The 22,626-nt window shown below is 40.3% G+C and overlaps 1 protein-coding gene across 3 annotated transcripts in view; it reads right to left on the bottom strand.

Annotated features, from left to right (window-relative positions):
- Nucleotides 1-20,315, bottom strand: part of ROBO1 (roundabout guidance receptor 1) — a 296,268-nt gene extending 275,953 nt beyond the window's left edge. For 2 of the 3 annotated variants that reach the window (XM_079300688.1, XM_079300687.1), the window contains exon 1: nucleotides 20,109-20,315. In XM_079300688.1, the coding sequence (XP_079156814.1) occupies nucleotides 20,109-20,163 (55 nt within the window). In that variant the 5' untranslated portion in view covers nucleotides 20,164-20,315. The remainder of the gene's footprint in view (nucleotides 1-20,108) is intronic. The other variant, XM_079300686.1, reaches the window with a different exon arrangement.
- Between the last annotated feature and the right edge of the window lie 2,311 nt (nucleotides 20,316-22,626).

The raw sequence follows: 22,626 nt of genomic DNA, 5'->3' as shown, positions 1-22,626 counted from the left end.
ATTTGTACCCTATGCAAGGATGAATCTATTTCATACTAAATAACTGGGTATCATGAACATAAAATATGGCACTTTGTGATCTGGAGGACAAAATACAACCTCACATCTATCTCCAAGAAAGAATTTGATGCAAGACAAAGATTTTGGAAGAAAAATAAAGAGACTCTTACCTCAGGACAATGGATTTGCATTTGGGATTAAAGGATCTAATAAAAAAAATCTAGCTCCATAGCTAGAACACTAGTGCACCAAAGTAGTAAGAAACATAATTGCCTATTATCTTTAAGAAACCTTCCTTATAGTAAACTTTGCTATTTAAGTGTATTATGAACAATGTGTTTGCATGTATACCAAAATAAACTAGCAAAATTTATTTCCTTTCTATGAAAGTGCATGGAGAAAAGTGAAGAAAACTGACCAAGACACAGTCATGAGCATCTGTACTCACCAATCAAAAATAAACCCATGTAATAGAAAGTTAAAACTTATAAAGGACATGAAACAGGCTCTAGACCAGTAACTGCCTACTTATGTACCTGTTTAAAATACTATAAAGCTTCAGCTATCTACCCTGAAATATGCTGGACCTGAAAACTCATTAGTCATGTTAGCAATTCCCCAAACCAACTCTCTCTCAATTCTGACATGCATAGAAATATGAATGCATCAAAACAAATTGCCATATGGAACCTCTGACTTGATTGTTCTAACAAGTATACTTAATATGATTTTTGCATGATTTTATTTATCAGAATTACTAACTGAACTTTGAAGTCTATTCCCATGACAAATTGTTTTCATTTCACAGAAGACAAGGAAGGCAGAAGGAGCTTATCTTTAGAAACGAATATAATTTTTGCTTACAAGGTTTACTCCTTCAGATTGTTCAAAGTGAAAATGTAAGATAAAAAATATAATCAAAATATTTAAGATTTTATCACTCTAGTGAGGATATCTTAAGAGTGAGAGGAAATATATTACTAAATATAACCTAGAGAATTCTTGTCTTCTTGATGCTCTTGAAATTGAAAAATGCTTTTTTAAAATTATGTTGAGACATTGTAGACTTCAATCTCAAATATCATACTAAGTGTTACATGATTAATACTAAGACATTCCAAGAAGATGTGACACTTCCTACACAGTTCCAAAATAATAAGGTAGCAACAAAAATTACTACATAAAAACTAGAAATTTTTGTGTTAGTAGCAGTTCTAACTACTGTAAACCTAACATCATGTCAGCACTCCAAGAGTGGACAAATAAATCCAATCCACATTTCCAAGTGTATCTGAAAGTATCCAAATCTTATCATGGGAAGAGCACTTGTAACATTTAACAATCCAATGTCATGTTTCCTGTAATACACATCAGCAAGCAAGATAAAGTGAATATCCAATACTTCCCATTTACCCCTAATAGAAGATAAATGCAGTGAGGATAGATAAAGAATTCTGTGGGTTTTTTGTTTTGTCATTTTTCCTTTTAAATATTTAAAATCACACACACAGAAAAACAAACGGAACTAGTACCTCTTGTTAAAGGATATATAAAATATTCATCCCTAACAACATTCCTTCAACTGTGAGACTGAAACCACTTCCTTATGATGGCAAGATAATATTGGCTACACTCTAATTTTCCGTTCATGTTGTTGAATGGAGTCGTGTTCCAGAGCTACACCCAAAAAGGTAAAATTATTTCAAAAGTCAGTATGTAGCTATTTCAATAAATCTCATTCTTCAAACTCTCTATCAAGCTCCCTCATGCTAGAAATATTTCCTTAAAAACCAAATACAGCTAGAGAAGCACCTACTTTTTAGTGATTGCACATAATGAAAGGTGGCCAATGTAACAGAGAGGCCTAATACAGAGGAATTAATTAGCTCAAGTGCTGAATACTTCCCAGATTGTTATTGCTTCTGATGGCTGAGTGCTGTGATCTTCTTCCCTGGCTTTCATGGCATTCTAATTGGTGATTTCTTAAGCCCATTAAAACAAACAAACACACACAACAGCGGCAAAGAAAACCCCCCAAAAACAACAATCACCAAACCACAACACAGCCACTAAAAACAACACAAAACCAACCTGAACCTTAGGTTAAACGGGTGGCTATTTACACCAGGTCAAATCAAAGAGTCCAGAAAAGCATCTTTAAAACAAAGAAAAACCCTGAATGATCAGTCTTTCTAATAAAAACACACACTCAAATTACAGCTCTGTTGATATCCCACACATAACACACTAGCAAGAAGAGGTGAGTACATGACATAAAGAGCTGTTTAAATGCACAGTTTCCAAAAGAATCTATTTGAAAATTCCAATGCCCTATATCAGGTTCCAATTCAAAATCAAACTTCAATTCAGCCTTCACCTTTTCCCCCAAATTTCATTTCATTTATGAGCAGAATGTTTTTAAGTTTCATGGGTTTTACATCTACATGCTTACAAGACAGAAACACTCTCTAAAACTGAATCCCATTTATGAAAATGAAGAAATTTTACATGCAATCTTTCAGGTGTGTGGGCACACTGACACACACCTTTTGATACTTTCCACAACCAAATTGTGGAAAAATTGATAGAATAGCCTGGGTTGGAAGGGACCTTCAAGATCATCCTGTTCCAAGCCCCTGCCATAGATAGGGACACCTGCTACTGGATGAGATTCTTCAGAGCCTCCAACCTGGTGTTGAACACTGCTTCCTTTAGTTTAATTCACCCCAGAAACAAACAGGCCTCTGATTCTCTTACTTGGTGTGTAAAAACATAGAAAACAAAGTTTAGGAGAAAAAGAGTTTGGTTTGACACCTGCCCTGAAACTGGGTATTAGCCCTCAAGACTGACAAGTTATTTCACTGGCTAGGAATATTAGCAAAATTGCAGTATTAACACTGACAATATTTAACCCAACTTCTTAAATAGAAATGGCTTTTGATCCCACTTTCTCCCCAAGGGGATTACTTCATATTAAAAAAAAAATAAAAAAAATAAAAAAATTAACTTGGTATGTAACTTAAAACTAAAATAATAATTTCCTATGCTACAATATACATAAAGGCATAATTTTGCTTAACAGTTGCCAGGGAACTGTGCACGTTCCAAAACATACCAGATACATTATATAATATCTGACTTTCAAAACAAAATACATATGTATTTCAGAGACATACCTTAACATGTTCAAAGAAAAGTTAACTCAAGCTGTAATTAAAATAAGTGGGGCAGGGCAAGCAAGATGTCTGGAATTGACTGCTTAAAATAAAAAATAAAATTAAAAAAGTAAAGCACTAAATGACAGAGCAATCACATAATGAACAAGCCAAACCAAGAAATTTTCTGTTGTTATCTCCCACAACATTATCCATGCTAAGGAACTTCAGGGAAACTGCTGAGGAAGTCCCACATACAAGGCTTGTTTCTGATTAATTAGTGGAGATCACACTTGGCTAAGGTCCTGTCTGTCTCTAACCCTTCTATCACACTTGCTGTGTTAAACACTGCTTCACAATCTGCTGACATCCAAGTGCTTCACATCCCCACTACTCTGGAGCTAGAAAATGCCTTCCTAATCTGCAGGCACACGGCTCAGGGCACACCTTTGGACCACCACTGCTGATGTGCAGAAGGCAAGAAAATTCCCATGCTGGGAAGAAGACACCAAACAAAAGAGGCACCTGTGCTGGAGGATGTGCCCTCATTACAGACTAATGTGGCAGAGACCTGACTTAGCCTGGACTGCAGCCCTTGAGAATTTAAGGCCATGCTTAGTTTACCCTAAACACAAAACCACAGAGAATCCTGCTTCCTTTTATATACAAAACACATTACAGAGCTGGGAAAAATTAAATATTGAGGAGTCTCTTTGCATTTGGCTGTCTTTACAACCCTGAATTCATACAGCCAGAAGGTTCAATGTCTGATGATTCACAGATTCTCTTATGAGACCCAGATACAAATGGCAACTACAGAGTTAACCAGGGTGCAACCTGGGACAGTCATTCACAAAAAAAACCCAGAAAACAAAAAAAACCCAGCCAAACAAAGACACAAAAAACTCCCACAACATACAATTGTGATACTCAATACTGTTCTGAATTACCAAAAAAAAAAAAAAAATAAAACCAAAAAAACCTGACTAAATCAGTCTAAACATTCAATTTGAAGTGCCTGTGAACAGGGGAAAGTAGCAAAGCTCCTGATCATCTGTTTATGAATAAATACTTTTTTAAAAAGTAAAATGCAGCCGTATTCCTGGAGCTATTTGATCAGAAAAATAGGAAATACACATTAAAGAGTAAACCTTTTGCATAGTTGCACCTAGTGTAAACACAGGGCAATTGGTGTGCAAAGCACCTCATATAAGAAACTTCAATATATCTGCTTACAGGAGGAACCAAAGTACTGGGGCAGTGAAGAACTGCAATTCAAACTGAACAAAATAAAATCTTCCAGTCACCTGCAGAACAACATTAAAACCAGGTAACCAAATAATCTCATCAGCTAGAGGAGTTCAGTCTTAAGAGTCCCTGGCTGGAACTGAATTGTTAAGGACAACAACAAAACTGAGTCAGTTGCATTTTCTTTCCTCATTTAATGCTCTCTTCCAATAGGTGTGTATATGGTACACTATGCAAACAAGCTTTTTCCTATTTATCTGTGCATTTTTAAGGAGTGCACAGTCCAGTTACTAAAAGCATCTGACCCCTCTCAAAGATTCACAAACAGCATTACTTGATGACATTAGATTAGTTGACTCCAATGGCTTAGCTGCTCTGACACAGCTTTTGCAGTCACTTGTCATTTAGCTTGCCAAAATGGCCACAGTTTTCATTTGCTCAGTAAGGTAATTATTTTTGGAACAATAGAAAATTGTAGGTGTTACCAGTCTTGCAATTTCCTGTGACATACATTTGCATCTACAAGGACCAGGCTGACCCAAGCCTGCCTTTGATGAAGCAGTTTTGAATGCACAGAGCACACAGTCTCATGAGCCTCCCCAAAGGTGTGACCAGTCTATATCCTGTTATTTTACTATTTCAGAGCACCACATGAACACCACCTACAACACAGCCAAGAAAGCTTTTGAGGTAAAATACAGTTTTTATTTAATTTTCACTACACATACTAAAACCCCTGGGATGCATGATGCCTCTGTGAGCATGGCAAGGCAAGTGCTAGCAGTCTCCACCAAAAGCAATCTTCAGCCTCCTCCAGCTAGAAGCTGCTAATTATGTCAGTCATGATGAATGCTGACTGACAGTTCTGTGCTGTGAAGTGATACCCACTCATTTTATTAGCAGAGAGAGGATCTGGAGTGAGAAGCTGAAACACCTATTATCCTTTTATTTCCAAAACAGCAACAGTTTACATGCTTTCTCCCAGTGAATAAAATTCAACTTCCACTAAACACCATCGGGATGTAGGAATGTCAACTTCTTCCTCAGAAGAGAGGGAGAAGAAAACAAATACAAAACACCTCACTGGTTTTGAGGTTCTCTTGCTGGATAAGCACTTCGCTTAGAGTTTTCTAGTTGCTCATCTACTCAGGCAGATTCTAAAGTGAAGTAAATTAACAGTGGCTCATTGACTTTGGTAGAACTACACTCATTTACAACAGTTAAAGCTGACCTACATTAAAGCAGCAATTCACACCAAGGAAGAGCTGCCTAGAGCCAGTTGGAAACACTGCAGGGTGTTTCTTCCTCATATTTGATCATTATATTGAACACCCATCTCCCTCTTCTGCAAGAGCCTGCAGCCCTCTGAGACAGGTCATACAACCAGACATTGTGAGCTGGGCAGCCCAGCCAGCTCACAGCTGGGGATGGAGGCACACAGCCTCAAAGCCTGAGCAACTGCCCTGGAAACTTCTGGGAGGGAGTGGTGCCTGTGCTTGCCAGATTAAGTTCCAGAGCTCCATTCTCAATTTAAGTCTTATGGTTTTGCCAGCCCTCCTCCTTTAACGAGTCAGAGACATTTTCTGTCTGGAGCTGCTGGTTTGCTCTGACTGGTAATGTACTGTAATGAAAGCAGGCTCAACACAAGGAGTCAGACATCAGGCAGCAGAAAAAGAAACAAAATTCCTGTCATTCAGAAGGCAGAACTGTCAGGATACCCCTACACCCTTGAATTTCTTCTCTACCATGCATAAATGTAAGTCTGAATACATAATCCAAACCACTAATGAAGAAAACAAGCAAACCCCACAACCACTGAAACTAAATAAAGATTTATTATAGTTGGGGAGATACCCAGCAACATTCGAGGTCAAGTTAGACAGAGTTCTGAGCAACCCTGAATAAGTTGAAGGCGTCCCTGGTCACTGCAGGGGGAGTTGGACAAGTGATCTTCAGGTCAATTCCTACTCACTAGGGCTCTGTGAGTCTTGAGTGCAAGCAACACAAGCACTTGAACTCCTCAGCAAAAGAAAATAGTATTCAATGGACATAACTGGAAATACAAAATCCTATGAAGAAGTCTCAGAGCCAGAGGAAAACAAGCAACTGCCTATTTGCAGATTTTAAAGAAGGGCTCAGGGAAGGCTACAGAGATGTTACTGCACAAAGCCAAACACCACAGAATCGCTCAGCACCAACAGGCATCCCTAATCCATCTATCCTTCACACTTTTCACCTTTTCCCATCAACTGGTTAGAAGAAGATATGGAGGCTACACTCAAATTTTGATAACAAATGAATTCACATTTGTCATGGATTTGTTTTCTTCTAGTTTTATTTGGTTGGGTTTTTTTCTGCTTTTTTTTTTTTTAATTGTTTGAGGGGTTTTGTTACTTTGTTTGTTTTTTGTTTTTTGATTATCTTAATGTAGTTAAATCAATTCTTATACTTAGCAAGGCATGACATTGTTTACATAAGACTAAGTGCAAAACCCTGACCTCTGTATTTCCACCATGACCTTAGAGAATAGAGCCCACTCACCCTACCCCAGTTCTTACAACTTTAATTATGTTCGACAAGGCTGCTGTGCTTTAAAGGTATCATTTACTGGAACTAAAAGATGTTTATTTTTATTCCCACTAATCACTTCCCTTTTTTTTTTTTTTTCATTCCATTTATACATCCTGGCTTTTGCACTCAGAATGGTTATCAGATTAGATCACTACGGATGCAGCTGAACTGAACAGCTTCTTATGCTACTGTGCAGTCCTATAAAAATCCACACTATTTAACTTTTAGCCAATGTACATAGAATTGATCACAGAAGTTCAAAAGAGCTTCCCAACTCCTAGGCTATTTAAGAACTCTTTAAGGGCGAGGGAGGGCAATACAAGGACAGAGGACAGACCCTACCTGTCTCATTACTTACAATTTTAACAACATAAAAGAGGCCAATACTTAAAAAAAAAAAAAAAGAAAAAATCCAGCCTTTTTAAATAACTTCCCTGTCATTTAAAAACCAGTCATTCTTTTCTCACATGCTGTTGAACTTACATTTTCAGGAATGTGGCTAAATCAGAGAATTGAGTGAAAATCCAAGTTATCAATGCTACTTAGAGCCACCTAGAAGTAAAGCTTAAACACAGTACAAGTGCTTTATGTGTTACTTCAACAGGTTCTTTGAATTATATCATGACATTATGAGGAAATCTACAAAAATACATTAATGCTAAAAGTTAAGCTATAATAGTTTGAAGCCATTATCATTTAGTTTATCATTATCACTTAGTTTAAAGCCATTATCCTTTCACTTTACATTTAGATGATGAAGAGCCTAAAAAATGTTATTAGATTCAGTCTATTTAATGGAACTTCTAAATTGAGGTATAAAGTACATAGTTTTTACTTTATGGCAAACTGCACAATATTCCCATTTTCTTTTCTGTACCACAAGCTACTCGATCATTAGACACAAATGGGAAGAAAACAAGAGTTTCTTTGTTTGCATACATTAACTTCAAGCTGTAAAACTCATTCAGCCAAACTTTCACCTTTAAACCTTAACCTGATTTGTAACAACATTTGTAGCCTCTAAAATTACATGCATGCACCCAGACAGAGTTAATCACCCTTCACTTTTGATGCGTAGAATAATGATCTACCACTTAAACTTGAGCCCTTAAAAGCCTGAAGAAAACTATGTACATATCTGTGTCTTAAATCAGTAGTGAAATAACAAAACTCTACTGAGCAGTGACCAGTTGAAAAGCAAAGCAGAAAGAAACATACAACTTCTAGCTCATGGAAGTTGTAAATAAGTGCATTTCAAGTTGTCTCAGATGAAATTCTTGCTTCCCAGCACATGCTATTGATCAGACACCTGGTATTTCTAGGAAAAGGACACATCACAGGGAAAGGTCTGGTCTTATTTTCTGTGTAATTTAAAACTTCATAGGGAAATTAAAAAAAAGAAATTGGTAGAGATTTGAAAATAACAGATTCTAAAAACTGATGAGCTTACTGTCATTTTAAATTTTGACTATATTATGGCACCTTTCAAATACTGTCTAGAAGGAATCAGATTGTATTAGTTTTCAAAACTGACAGTTGAGAATTTTTGCTATCTAAAAAATAACTAGGAAAACAAATTTGGATTTATGCTTTATACTTCCCTAATGTAATCAAAAAATTGTACAGCACAGGAAAATTCAAAACTGGAAATGTTTTCAAAAAGATATCAGACACAAGCATACCAAAAAACCACCAAAAAAGTCAAATAAAGTAGACAAAAATGAAAAGCTAAAACAAAACCAGTTTGGCTGTTCTGGGAGCAGGGGCAAGATTGAATACCACATAAAAGACACCAACAGCACAAAAAACACACAAGAAATTCAATCTTGCAATCAATGAAAAAAGGAACAGAAATCACAGAATTTTATAAATCTTTAAATGCTTCTCATTTTTTGAGAAGAGCAATTAGCAACCATCTCTTTTTTCCCACTATTAAGGTTTCTATGTAACATCACATAGAGCAAGTAACACACAACTTGAGCTTCTGCAAAGTAAGATAAAAAAACTGACATCAATAGTTAAATCTCCTTCAAGAGGCTGAGAACTCATCCAGATTTTTGTTTTATTTCCTCAGGTCACGAAAGAAATGAGTAGCTGCTACTCTTTCATTTACACTAATAAAGAAGAGGGAGCTATTTTTACTTTCTTCTTATTATTGCTTTAGAAAAAAAAAAAATGAATCCTCAATTTGAAACAAGTTTTAACGAGTAGATAAAGTCTGCACACATAATGCACTGGGTGGAGTAAAAGCCCTCAGCAACCCTGCACAGAGCCAATAATGGACTTGTCTCCAACACCCTCTGATTTCATGACTGGCAGAACAAAAACAAATGCCACGTTCAGTTCTTGCAAAGAAAGGCACTCATTAACTTGATGTGGCTTTTTACTTGACCTTAGTAAGGTGAGTAAAATAAAATTTCATTTTATGAGATTCAAAATTATCAGCTGCATGCCTACAGGAATTGTGACGAAATGACCAAGTGAAATTACTAACTCTGTTTAATTCTAATTATTACTAGACTGTAGGTCACTGTGAATTTCTAGCTGAGAGTTTGCTGCTCTCCTTCTGTAATAAGGTAAGAGAAAATCAAACTCTGAGTGCTTTTCTGGAAATTGAGGCAAAATAAAATGTAAATTTCTGTCAAAGACATAACTATCAATTTTGGAGACGCAATAACCTCAATGCAGACTTTAGCCAATCTTTTTGGTGCAATCATTGACTTTGTAGACCTTAAACAGCCATTTCCCAGAAAAAACCAAAAAAAACCCCACATAGTTATTATTCAAAAATCAAACATTCATACTTCTTCAATAAACTTTATGGTCAGAGAATTAGGGAAAAAAAAAAAACAAACAAAAAACCAATAAAATCCCCACAAAACAAAAAAACCCAACAAACAAAACAAAACAAAAAACCCAAACAAACAAGCAAAACAACCACAAAAGTTGCCTGTGAAAATAACATTCACTCCTGGTCACAACATTAAAGCACCAGGTCAAGTGTCCTATCTTGGCTGTTTCAGCAAATGCAGGAGGAAAACAAAAAAATCCCATCTAATATGAAGCACTGGAGGATGGATGAGGATTAAAATGTCTCCTTCCCTATTATGGTCATGGGAACCACATTAGAGTATGAATGAGAAAAATGCAAACCTTTTGCTCTATTAAAAAAAAAAAAATTAGAAAATCTTTTCCTTATTTTCTGCTGAACACACCACCACCTCCTCCACAAACAAAAGCAAGATACTCACTAAAGTAGTTAAAAATCCATCAATCCAGAAGCCAAAACTGTTGTGAGGAGAGTAATTTCAGCAGTGCATTTTAGGGAACTTCATTCCCTAGAGGGTAGGAATGAAAGTGGAATCCTATTTTAGCTGTAGAGGGATAATACCTTATTCTATCTATATAAACTTGCTGTGGAAAGGTCAATCATTTTAAGCAATAGCTCCATTAATGAAGCCACTATTTGGGGTTTTTTTCACAATTCTGAAGGAAAAAACCTAAGACTTGAACACATATTTCACTGCTTTCTGTATTTGCTCCACTAAAAACTTGAAAGTAAACAGAAGTCTTCTCATATCAGTACTGTAATCCTCCTACAGAGTAACAGCCCTTGAACATTTTGAACATTTATTCCTGATGTGACACCAAAGCTACACCACCATTCAGCCCAGCATTGCCAGAATCACGCTCAAGGAAAGTTAAAGTTACATCTCTATGTTTGTTTCACTTTATGTGTTTCTATAGCTGCTTTCCTTACAGGTAAAACAGATTCACATTCATGAGTGGGAGAGAAAACAGAAATCACTATTTTCTGAAGTTTTCTAAGAAGCAAAGTACTCACCAGCAGCAAAATCCCATCCCATCCATTTCAAGGTCTGCATTGGTACATATGCATTTGAAAAGTCACAAAATGCTCATCAAAACATCACTTAGAAATTAATCTCTTAGTTTCTAAGCTTAAGAGGAGCACTGAACAGCTCTTTCCTTGTATCAAAAGGTAGGGAAGATTTCATTCTGCCCTCTGTATTAAAGACATAAATAAAGTAATGGTTCCATCTTTCTGCTTTGCATCTCCTTTTAAATGTCTCCCTTTAATTTTTAAAGGCTGTATAACCTGAGCAATAAGCCTCATTAATCACTCCTGAATGATTTAACCAACCCATTCAATTCCAGATGCAACTCAGTGCTAGAGATATGCTAATTCCTTCCAAGCTTCACCTCCTTTCACAGCTGAAACCATAATTTTCCACAGTGGTGAAGACAGGATTTTACTCCATGCATGGGGCCTCCTGCCAATCACTTTTATTATGAGCACAGTGCAAGTTTCACTCCACAGCTACATCAGACCTTTTTGTTCAACCTGCTCATTATAAACATCCTCCCTCCTGCATTCTGCTGCTACAGCACCATAGTCCCAACTCTACCCTCTCCTTCCTGCTTTGGGAAGCAAAAGCTAAAACAGCTTGTTGCTATCCCTACTTATCTTGTTTCCTCACACCACCTCTTTTTTTATTTTTCCCCTCCTTTATCACCTCCTACCATTAAACACTTTGATTATGAAGTATTTGTCAGCTGCAGTACCTAGGGCCTGAGATATATTCCAAAACCAGAAAGTTGGACTGACAAGGGTTGCTTTGAGAGTGGGAGGTGAGGGGAGAAGCATTCAGAATTTGCAAATCCCAGTTCTGAATCTGCCTGGCATCCAAGAGATCTCCTAGCACAAAGCTACACCAGGTGCCAAGTTTCATAACAGGTGCCAAGAGGTTTTGATTAAAAAAAAAAAAAAGCTTGGTGACATTGCTGAGCATTTGATCCAAAAATAGTGTTTTAGAATCTTGTATTATGCTTTCAACACAAATACAGACCCACCTGTGGATTTGGGGGCTGCTATCCTCATCTTGGGTTTACATGCTTGGGCTTATTTGGCCAACAGGAGACATCTGAGTTGAAAAGTCTGCGTTTGACCAGTGTTAGCAAAGTGCACTATAAAAGTGGCAAGCTGAGAAGTTTCTAAAAGAATACACACTCAAATACTTTTTTTACTGGCTTCTCACCCTTTACAGAGCCAGTGAGGCACATGCAAATTTAAAGTTATACAGCTTTTTTCAGTTAATTGGCTCTTAAGTCAATGTTCCTTACAATCTCAATTTTCAGACAGGCTAAGAACCCACAATGATCCACAAACATTTGCAACTGAAGACAAAGTCAAACACTTCAGGCAATTTAATTTAAACACTAGAATCAAGATTTTTCAACAGGCACTACTGATTTTAAGTGGCTCCAAATTTGGACTGTAGGTTCCCAATTTCAACAACTCACAAGGCCCTGGATTCCAAAAATCTGAGGTCCAGTATCTACTAAAAAATACAGCAAATCTTTCAAGCATGCTCATCTGGTCACCATCAAACATCATTTATTTTACCTGCTTTCAGAATGAAGTGAAGCCAATGCACATCTTTAGGCTTATACAAAATCCTTGGCCATGTATTAGAATCTACTTCCTAAGATAAAAACTGTTAATGTCTATTATGCTACTGTAGAAACAAACAGTAAAACTAAAGTCTTCTATATTTGAATTTATAACCATGAACTGCTCTATGTGTCTAATCTTCAACATAAAGGCATTTAGGCAATTAGATAAGAGACAATATAACTAACCAACAATCTAAAATAAATACCTTGCCTGAGGACATGCAAATTTCAGAAGGCACAAAAATGCCAGCCAAGCAAGTTTTAATGCAACACTAGCATGAAACAGTAGAACAGTACTAAAGAAATCACAATTCTGATTTATGTACAAGACAGTCAAGGGAGCAGAAGACAAAGACTACAAAACTGAACAACATGAAGAGCACACAGACTATAAAATTCTCTCAGAGGGATGCCATGGATGACTTCAGTCCCCACAAGTTAAACCCTGATCCTTACCCTACCCTGCACTGCATGACTGAAGACACAGGCTGTGCCAAAACTGAGCTTTTTCCACTGCTAAATCACTATGCAAGATGAAGAAAATAAAATATCAAGTTTAAGATTTTAAATCCAGAGCTCAGCACATGCTTGTCAGATTTATAGATCTTTAATCTACAGTCAGGGGTGTTCATATTATTTTAATCATTCATAATATTAGTATTAGACTTAAGGTAATGCAATACCATATTAAGCAAATACTTCCCAGCAGAAAAGGGCAGCTTGAATAATTTTGCATATCTGACTATTCATTTCTTCAAAGAAAGTATATGTATTTTGAGACTGCAACAGTCCAGAAAACGTGCTTGTTTTCTGATTAAGACTATTCATACCACTTCAATAATAATAATGTATTCAACTACCCATTTTGGTCTAAGCTGAATTTATAGTAAGTTATACTAAAATTAAATGCTCTAATTATTTAACTTACAGTTATTTACTTAAATGTAAATAAATATAAAGATTTACCATAGTACAAAAAGCTCTATGCCTCTCTAGAGGTGTAAAGTCTGGTGACAGAAAACAAGACAAATACCAATAAGCAAACCCATAGAGATTCTGTCCTGCTGTTTAGATACAAAATCTTGTAATTTTTCATGGAATATGCTAAGGAATAAATCTTCAGCAACACATCTACTATTATGTGAAAGTACAGATGCTAATATGAGCATTCTCTACATGTCAGCCTTCTGACTAAGAAGATAAATACCTAAGATGCCTTTATAAAAGAAATTGTTTCATGCACTAGCCATACAGAGTTTATATAGGTATAAAAACTCCTTAAGATAAAACAAAATGTGTTAAAGATGAGGTAGGAGATGGCATTATGCTCCTGCTTTTACCAAAATCCATGTACTGAACATTTGTATCTGAAGAGGAAGCACATGCCCAAGTTGCACCATGAGGACCTCCACTCCTCCAATAGTACAAACTTTCACTAAAACCTAGATGGAAAAGTGCTCAAGTTCTGTGCAGGTCTTTGGGTAATGGTACTGAAAGAAACTATGAGTAAACTTGAAGACCTGATACCTAGTTTTCACAAAGATACAAAATTGCTTTATGAAATGGTAAAGAAACCAGATCTTTTATTTAAATCCACAAGTGCATTTTCTGCCTATTAACAGGCAATCCTCCTTGTAATTTTCCAAGCTTCTGCTTCCAGAAAACGCAGTTAACATTACTTCCCACTAAAACACAAGGCAAAAGGTTTCCTATGCCCCTTCTCAGCATAGTCTCTCTCCTTTTGGTAAGGCCACTTTCAGGTTATACCACCCCATAAAGCATTCTGTCCTCAGCAAAGGTGGAATGACTTGGCTGCCCAGGGGTGTGAGCAGAGCACTCTGCACCTTGGCTGCAGTTGCTCAGATGGCAAGCAGGCTCTAATTAAAAAGACTGGCCTGACGCCACTCATAAATCTCATTACTGTCAATTTATCAATTTTGTTTTAATCAGTCATACACAGACACACACACACACGTCTTAGTCAGAAATTTTCCTAAGCTGCGGAACAAGATAGGCATGGAAAATACTACAAGTATGAGAACAGTTCTCAGTATTTGACAGTATGTAACTTCACTGGTTGTTCACATACTCCTTCATTTTCTCACAAAAAATAAGTTTCCTCATTTTGTTTTCAAAACACAGGAAAAGAAATAGAATATATTTTCTGTAAGTCCCTATTCATTGTTTTATTTAAGTGTAGGACATTTCCCCTACTACTTACACCTGAAATGAACAAGGCCACATAAACAAACACCTCTCCCTGTGTGCTGTTGTTTAAACACCAATTAATATCATACACATTCCTAGTCTGAAAGGCCTATCCTCATGGCATTCCAGAACCATGTCAACATTTTTGTGGACAAATCTGGGTAAATGCACCATTTTTTCCTAATGAACAGCGAACCAACAAAGAAATTTTGACATCCAGAATTAAATTCATCCCCTTCTTATTTCAGGAATGCTTACCATCACCTTCAGGGTAAGGTAACTCACAGTACTGGTTTCCATTAATAGTCAGGATGCCAAAGGATGGAGCTCTTTAAAAATCAGAACTCAAGACAACCAACAGAATAACACAACTCTGCACACCTGACTGAAAGGTGAAGTAATTATTAACTTCCCAGGTGCTTCACTTTTCCCCAGTTGATGTTTTCCTTAGCACCAAGTCTCAGCTGTGAGAATCCAACATAGCTGCCTACATCTATGTCAGCAGCAGAAAATATTTGCAAGCATAAGACATAAAATGTTCTTCTACCCACAACAATTTAGAGCTAATGCTGATAAAGTAAGCCAAGAGATACCAGTGTATGATTGAAATTTACATGTATGTGTATTGATACATGCACACATGTCTCCTAAAAACTAGAAAATTATCTGTCCCTAAAAGCATCTCTGGCTCTCAAGACACTTAATATTTCTTTGTTCCTCTTCTCTGACCTTTTGGTCAAGCTTCTCATGACTAACTGAAATATACTCTTATTTCCCCTGTTTACACAATTTATTGCACTTAAAATACACCTTGGTTGCTACTTCAGTTACCTCATTATTTACCTTACAATTTTATGAAGAAGCACTCAGTTGAAAAGCTAAGGAAGGTTATCACCACCAAATGAGGTTATATAACAGAGCACACAAATAAAATCTGCCAGGACCTCAACATATGAAATTCTTAAGTAACATTGTGTTTGCTTGGAAAGTACAAGGTTTCTACAAACTTCCCAGTCACAAAACAACCTCAAAATATAAACAACTATCGACAAATTACTCATTCCTAACTATTTAAACACACAAAACCCACAACAAATTCACAACAGTAGCTTAAACCTGACAATGGGAACCTTCACTATGAAAGGCAAATTTTTGAAGAAGATTCCAAGCCAGCAACCAGGACACCAAGCCAAGTGACCGTTATCCACACAGTGCATTTAACAACAACAGAAATGCTACACAGAGAATTGCAGCAATTGCACCAGACGTGCTAGACTCAGCAAATTATTATTATATTCATTAGGGAAAGCTATCCCATAATGAGACAATGTTACAGTGGCTTAGGATTGTGAAACAAAACTCTTCCAGTTATTTAGAAAAACTAAGTGCCAACCAAAACCAATGTTATGTGAAAGTGAGGGAACAGGTTCCCAGATGTTTTAAGTACAACCATAGATTTTTCTGTCTTGAATTTCTAAATATTTTTCTTTCCACCTTCTAATGAAAACTAAATTGGTTTTGATTCCTTATGGAATCACTTTGACTATCACTTACAAAGCATTTTATGTTAAAGCATTGTTTGGCAAAGGTATTTGATGTATAATATTAACATGATAACTGCTACCTTATTCTTCACATAAATTCATGTTTTCCAATAAAATCTTATGAACAGTACACATGATTCCCCCAAAATTAAGTATCCTGAACATTACTGATGATCCCTGGCAATGAAGTTACAGAGTAACTTCAACAAAAAACATGTGACAAGCAACACTGAGCAAAAAATCAGGTTGAATATTCTTCTGGTTTAAGCTAAATTAATTGCCAGGCAATAGGATATATATATATATATAAAAAACAAACAAAAAAAACCAACAACAAACAAAACACCCATAAAAAAAAAACAAACAAACAAAAAAACAGTGTCTCTTCCCAGTTGAAATATAACAAAATTCACACTTATGCAAATTTAAAAAGAGATGATGTTTGCTCTCCACAGATACTATCAGTACTCATACGGATAAGTGTCTTTGAATCAAACACCTGGATACTTGGAGAATATTTCATCACAAGTCAGGAATTATCAATTTTATATATATTTATATTTGTTATTTCTTTGCTAACTTGAAGTCTACAAACACAATACAAGTGGGGCCAGCTTCTTCAGTTCTAAGCAGCTGGCTCAATCTTTCTTAAATATTCTCCAGTAAAATTACTTAGAACAGCACACAATGCATTAGGGATAGGCGAAAAATGCACATTTTTAAACTTTTCTTGGGTGACTTATTTGCTTTTTCAGAGTAGGCACTTGATACTTTCATAATCTTTTGAATTACCGTGTAATTTTTTTTTTTCATCTCTCCTAATTTATTATTAGACAGAATACATAAAAGCAGAAGAACCACTTCCAGAAATGTTCTAGCACTTCATGAAGGAGCTTTTAAATATAAACTTCTAAGACAAACAAACAAAATGTATCAAGGAAGTGGCTGATTTGTTTACTCCAATAGGTAGATTAGCCAGCTGGAAAGGACTTTGGGGGCACTCCATGGACACCTTTAAACTATTAACCATCGGAAGATAACTCTCCCATGAAGGAATACAAGAGACAATTTTGCCCTCCACTGGCTAGAACTATCACTGAAAAACACTCCTGCCTCGCTGTGTCAGCACTGCCTGTTCCACACAGCATGGAAAAACCTCTGGAGCAAATGGACCAATCCCATTTGAAGTGCAGTAATTAGAAAGGGATAACATGGACAGGAAAGGGGGAAAATGTGGGTATTGAGCAGATGGGAATCACCAATGCAATGAAATAACTCATCGAAATAGAAAGGTTTCTATGGAGGGAAACAGAAAAATTACACAGTAACATATTTAGCCTTGAGAATTGCTCGAGCAGGGAACACCCATGTGGAAAGCCAGAACCTTGACACTCGTTCCCAGCAAAAATGTTCTGCATGTTGCCCTTCAGATAAGTGAAAGCTTTTATTTTCCAAACATGCTCATTTGATCCTGCCGCTTCCTGGGGAGTAGGGAGATGAAAAAAAACATGGATTCTGAAGCAAAGTCTGCCTCAGAGTGATGGGAAAAGGACAGAAAGCAGCTAAGCATTCAAGAAAATAAGGATAACAGAGAAGCATCCCTTAAAGCAATTCTTATTCTGTATGCAAAGAAGCATTGAAATTACACTGGGAGAATAAGGGAGGAAAGCTGCTATATTCCAATTTTCAACACTATTCAAATTTAAATTTATTCAACATTTATTAACCACAGGCTTACATGAAAGAAGGTACTTCACAGGATTCCACAGAGACAACACCAAGGTAAAAATTAGGGGTTTTAAATTCTAAGTGGTTTACCAATTACTGTTTTAACAAACATTAACCCACTTACTCTTCTATTATCAATTTTTTTTTCTCTTTCCCATTCCCCATTTATTCCAGCTCTCAGCAGAAGTTTCTAACATCCCATTTAGAGTGTGGCCACACAAGCCATTGATTCAGTAGTGGGTGTAAGTGAGGGAAGTGAGAACCTTCAGAGGAAGAGGGAGGAAAGGATCAATCAACTTGCAAGATCAGCTGTCAGCAGAACTCAAAGGATTTCAGTGTGGAAACTGCTGTAGATGACTCCTGTCCTTCCTCCTGCACTGCAGCCATCTGCCCTCAAACTTCATCCTGCCAAAGGTTTCTGGCATCTCCATTGTTCCAGACACAAGACTGTTTGACCACACTCTAGCTGAGGGGAAAAAGAAATTCCTCCTGGTGAAGGAGTTGAAACAGTGTTACTATCTGGTGCTTGTATCTTATCTTTGTTAATGAGTTTGCTTACATTACAAAATTGAAACCCTTCATAAAAATTCATGGCTTTTTTTCCTTTTTTTTCTCCCCTCTCGAACTCAGCTGGAATCAACACTATTAGAGAGAGCAACCCCCATCCTGGAGGGGGAGGATTGATAAAACCTTTCATGCAACTTTATTGAGCATTTAGATGATAAACAGATGAGAGGATTCAAAAATAAATAAAATAAATAAAATTCTTAACTTGGAGTTGAAAACATGCCAATACATAAGCAAGTTACAGAGTACACTATCTATGAAGTCAACTTTTCTAAGGTGAGGATGATTGCCATGAAAGATGCAGAAAGAGTGAATGGGTGCAAAAGTTTCTTCCCCATTCCATTTGTTTCTTCCCTCACATGGAGGCGGCGATACAGAGAAAAATCAAATTAAATATGGCATGACTAACACTGTCAAAAGTGAACAGGGAGAGAACTACTCGGGGATACAACGTTTGCCATATCCAAAGCCACAAGGAGCAAACTAATACCTAAGAGCAAAAATTTAGTAGTTACATTTATGATATAATCTAGAAACTGACATAAGTTACTACATTTAGTGACATAATTAAGACTTAAAGCTTCAAGCAGTCTACTTAAGTCTTTCAAAAACTTCATTCATTCATTCACTGACCAGATTCATGCTACCATAACTTTAATGACTCAAAGGGGCGGTCTGCAAACTTGCAAGAATCAGTTAAGGTTAGTTAGCGCCCAAACCAACCTCCACTGAGGCACAGGCGTTTACTGCGTTCACTTAGCGTGTGACAAAAGGCGTTCCTAAGAACGAGAAGCAATACTGTAGGGAGATAAACCCGTCCTCCTGCGAGGAACAGAGTCCTCGAGCAGAGGCAGACCCGAAACCCTGCCAAGCCCCGGGAGAGCCGCACCCGCTCCGAGCCCCACGGAGCGCACAGAGCCCAACCTGCCCTGCACAGTGCCCTCCTAGTGCCGCCTATCTACAACCTACAGGCACGATGCGATGCCCCAACACGCATAAACCCCGCGCAAACTGTGCCTAATGACCACTAATCCCCGCTATCTCCTCGGCCATCCGTCTCCCCCACTCCCACTCAGCACGCCGGCGCTTCACTTCACACACGTGGGTAAACTTTAATGGCCAAGGTGAAGCAAAACCCATGCTCAAGCCCTCCCTCCCTCCCTCCCCACCGCCGTGGTTCCCTCCGGTGGCTGTTCCGGGGTTATCCCGGCCCGGGGGATGCTCCAGGAGCGCCGGCGGAGGGAGCGCGGTGCCAGGGGCAGGGTATCAGCCCCAGCCCGCCGCCGGCGCTCGGTACCAGCCGTGGTTACATCAATCCACCCTCGGGAGCTGCCGGCGGTGGGAGCCCCGGGGACAGGACAGCACCCGGCGCCGCGCATCCCCCGCTCGCCGCGCCCGGCCCCGGGCAGCCCCACGGGCAGCGGCAGCTCCCGCGGTAAATTCGGTCCGGGCCCCGCAGGGTGGAAGCCGAGCTCCGTTTCCGAGCAAAGGAGGGGGCCGGGAGGCGCGGAGGGGCCAAACTGGGGGAGCGAGGGGGGAAGGAGGAGAGCGGCTGCGGGAGCGCTGCCACCGCCGCGGCCGCGAATCTGACCCGCCTGCGGGAGGTGGTTACCTGAGGTGACACAGATGAATCCAAAGAGGTAAAAGTGAGCAAACTCCGCGATCATTGTCCTCGGGTGGCGCCTGCAAGCAGTCTCATGCCAGAAGAGCGGGGGGAGAAAAGAAGAGCCCCCAGTTGTAATTCCACGGAAGCTTAACGCCAGCGAGGTTCTCCAATCCCACCGGATTCCCGGGGGAGCCCCCTCCGGACACGGCGCTGTCAGGTCCGCGGGGCTCCAGCCAACTCCGGCCTCCCCTCTCCCGGCCCGGGCTTTCCTCAGCGGCGCCTTGACACTTCCCAGGACTATCCAAAGCGATACGAGAAAACAAAAGATCCTCGAGTTCCCGCAGCCGAGGTCCGCCGCTTCCCAAGCACAAGTTGCTGCTCCGGCCCCAGACTCCGCTCTGGGCGCCCGGGACGAGCCGGTAGCGGAGCGCAGCCGGGACGGGCACGGACCGGCCACCGCCGCCCCCGGCGAAGACGAGGAGCTCCGCGAAGTGTCCCCGCCGAGTCAGTGCGCGCCCGGCGAGCGGCGGGCAGAGCGCGGCGGCGGAGCGGCGGCAGCGCCCGCTCCCATGGCGGGGGAAGGAGGCGGGCGCGTCGGGGGCCGCGGCGGAGCCCGGCCGCGGTCAGGCGGGGCGGCGGGCAGGGGAGCCCCAGCGGCAGCCCCGAGCCCAGCCCAGCATCGCCGCCGCCCCCGCCCCTGCACGCGGGGATCCCGCACTCGCCCCCGCCCCAGCGCCGGAGGAGGGCACAAGAGGGGCGATGGAAGGAAAGAAGAAAGAAAAGAGCGAGAGAGAGGGCGAGCAAAACTTCCCCGGGCCAACGCCCCCGAGCCACCCAGCCCAACCGCCCACCCTCGGTGCGGCGGCTGCGGGAGGAGAGGGCGGAGGGGGAGGAGCGGCTCCTCGCCTTGCCCCGCCGCCGGGCAGGGGTGCACGAGTCAGGCGGGGCCGAGCCCGCCGCGCCTCAACTTTCTGGTGTCACGTCGAGCCGCTCGCCCCCGCCGCGGGTTTCCCCTTCCCCCTCCCGGCCGCCTCCGCCTCCTGCCCGCGCTGCAGGTCTGGTGCCGCCTCGGGACACCTTAAAGGAGCCGCACCTCCGCGGCCCCCGCACGCCCCGAGCGGCGCTGCCCGGCCCGGCGCATCCCGCCCCGCCCCGCGCGGAGCCGGCGCCGCCTCCCGCCCGTTCCCCGCCGAAGGGAACGCGCGGGGCGGCTCCCGGAGCCACCGTGCCCCGGGCACGGCACAGCCGCCAGCGACAGGAGGAGATGGGGGCAGCCTCGGGCGCAGGAGAAGTTCGGGTTCCCCGCCCACACCCGCTGAAAACAAGCGAACGCACAAAACCCCCGCGCGGGTCTCCACCGGCATTCCCGGCGGAGCCAGCAGACTGCGCTTCGCTGGGTGATTCCCGGCGCTGTGGCCTGGCCGTGCTCCAGGCGTGGACCAAATCTCTAGGGAAAGCATCCTCAGATCACCGCTCCTGCGGCTGAGCGCACGGACAAATGCTACAGAGGCAAGTCCGCATGGCCAAGTCACTACGAGAGGTAGTGGTGGAGGGAGAAGGGGAAGAATACTCCAGGGGAAAAGGGAAGCTGGACTTGCAAGAAGTAGCACTACCACCTCACAGCAAAGCTCCAGCTATCCCTAGATTTGATTCATTAAGTTATGAGGATTGAATGAGGCAGAAGAAGAAATTTCAATTCCAAGCGGTGTATTGAATATATTAACCCCATTGCAAGCAAGTCTACTGTGGGTAACAAAACTATATAAAGAATACTTCCTGTCACAGGATTTATACAGACCCCACACTGTTATCAGCCAAACAGGTTTGGGTGCTCGCAGCCACCATCAGTCAAACCACAAAGAATGTCACTGGGTTTGCCCCATGTTGCATCCCTCAGGGCAAACTGATCTAAAGTCCAACAATGGAAGTGTCTTGTGCATTGCACTGAGTCTGTTTCAGTCCACGTTTATGTGTATGAGATCCATTAAGACTGATTTTCTATGCTCTAAAGCAAAGCTGGTTTACATAGGGAAAGGAAGCTCCCGATTATGTGTATACAATGTATCTGTGTCAACCAATCTGCAACATTTTCTTCTGAAACTGATGAAAATTGATGAACGTCCTGAAGTTAGAAAAACGATGTAGTTTTTTAACACTAATCAGACAAATTTTCACAGAGAAAAAATGAATTAGTGTCCTACTTCAAATACATTTATAAAGCAATCACAATTGTGGAATCAGTAACAGTGGTTATTTTTAATATGAGCAGATTTCTTCAAGCTGCACCTAGCCAACCATTTCTCTTTCTGTTGTGACCTCATGCATCATTCTGCACTTCATGAAAGAAAAATGCATTAACACCTCCAGAGTTAAAACCACACTGCAAAAACAGTGAAGAGGCCTGAGAGTACTCTTGAATCCTAGTGAGAAATTTGAGATTTCAATAAATTAGATTTGGGGATGTTCTTTGATAATTGATTAAATAAACAGGAGTCACATGCAGGGCTGAAAATGGGCCTCAAGA

Source organism: Erithacus rubecula (assembly GCF_903797595.1).
Source record: "Erithacus rubecula genome assembly, chromosome: 1".
Classification (NCBI taxonomy): domain Eukaryota; kingdom Metazoa; phylum Chordata; class Aves; order Passeriformes; family Muscicapidae; genus Erithacus; species Erithacus rubecula.
Note: the sequence above shows the minus strand (reverse complement) of the source record. Positions and strands in the feature narration are given on the sequence as shown.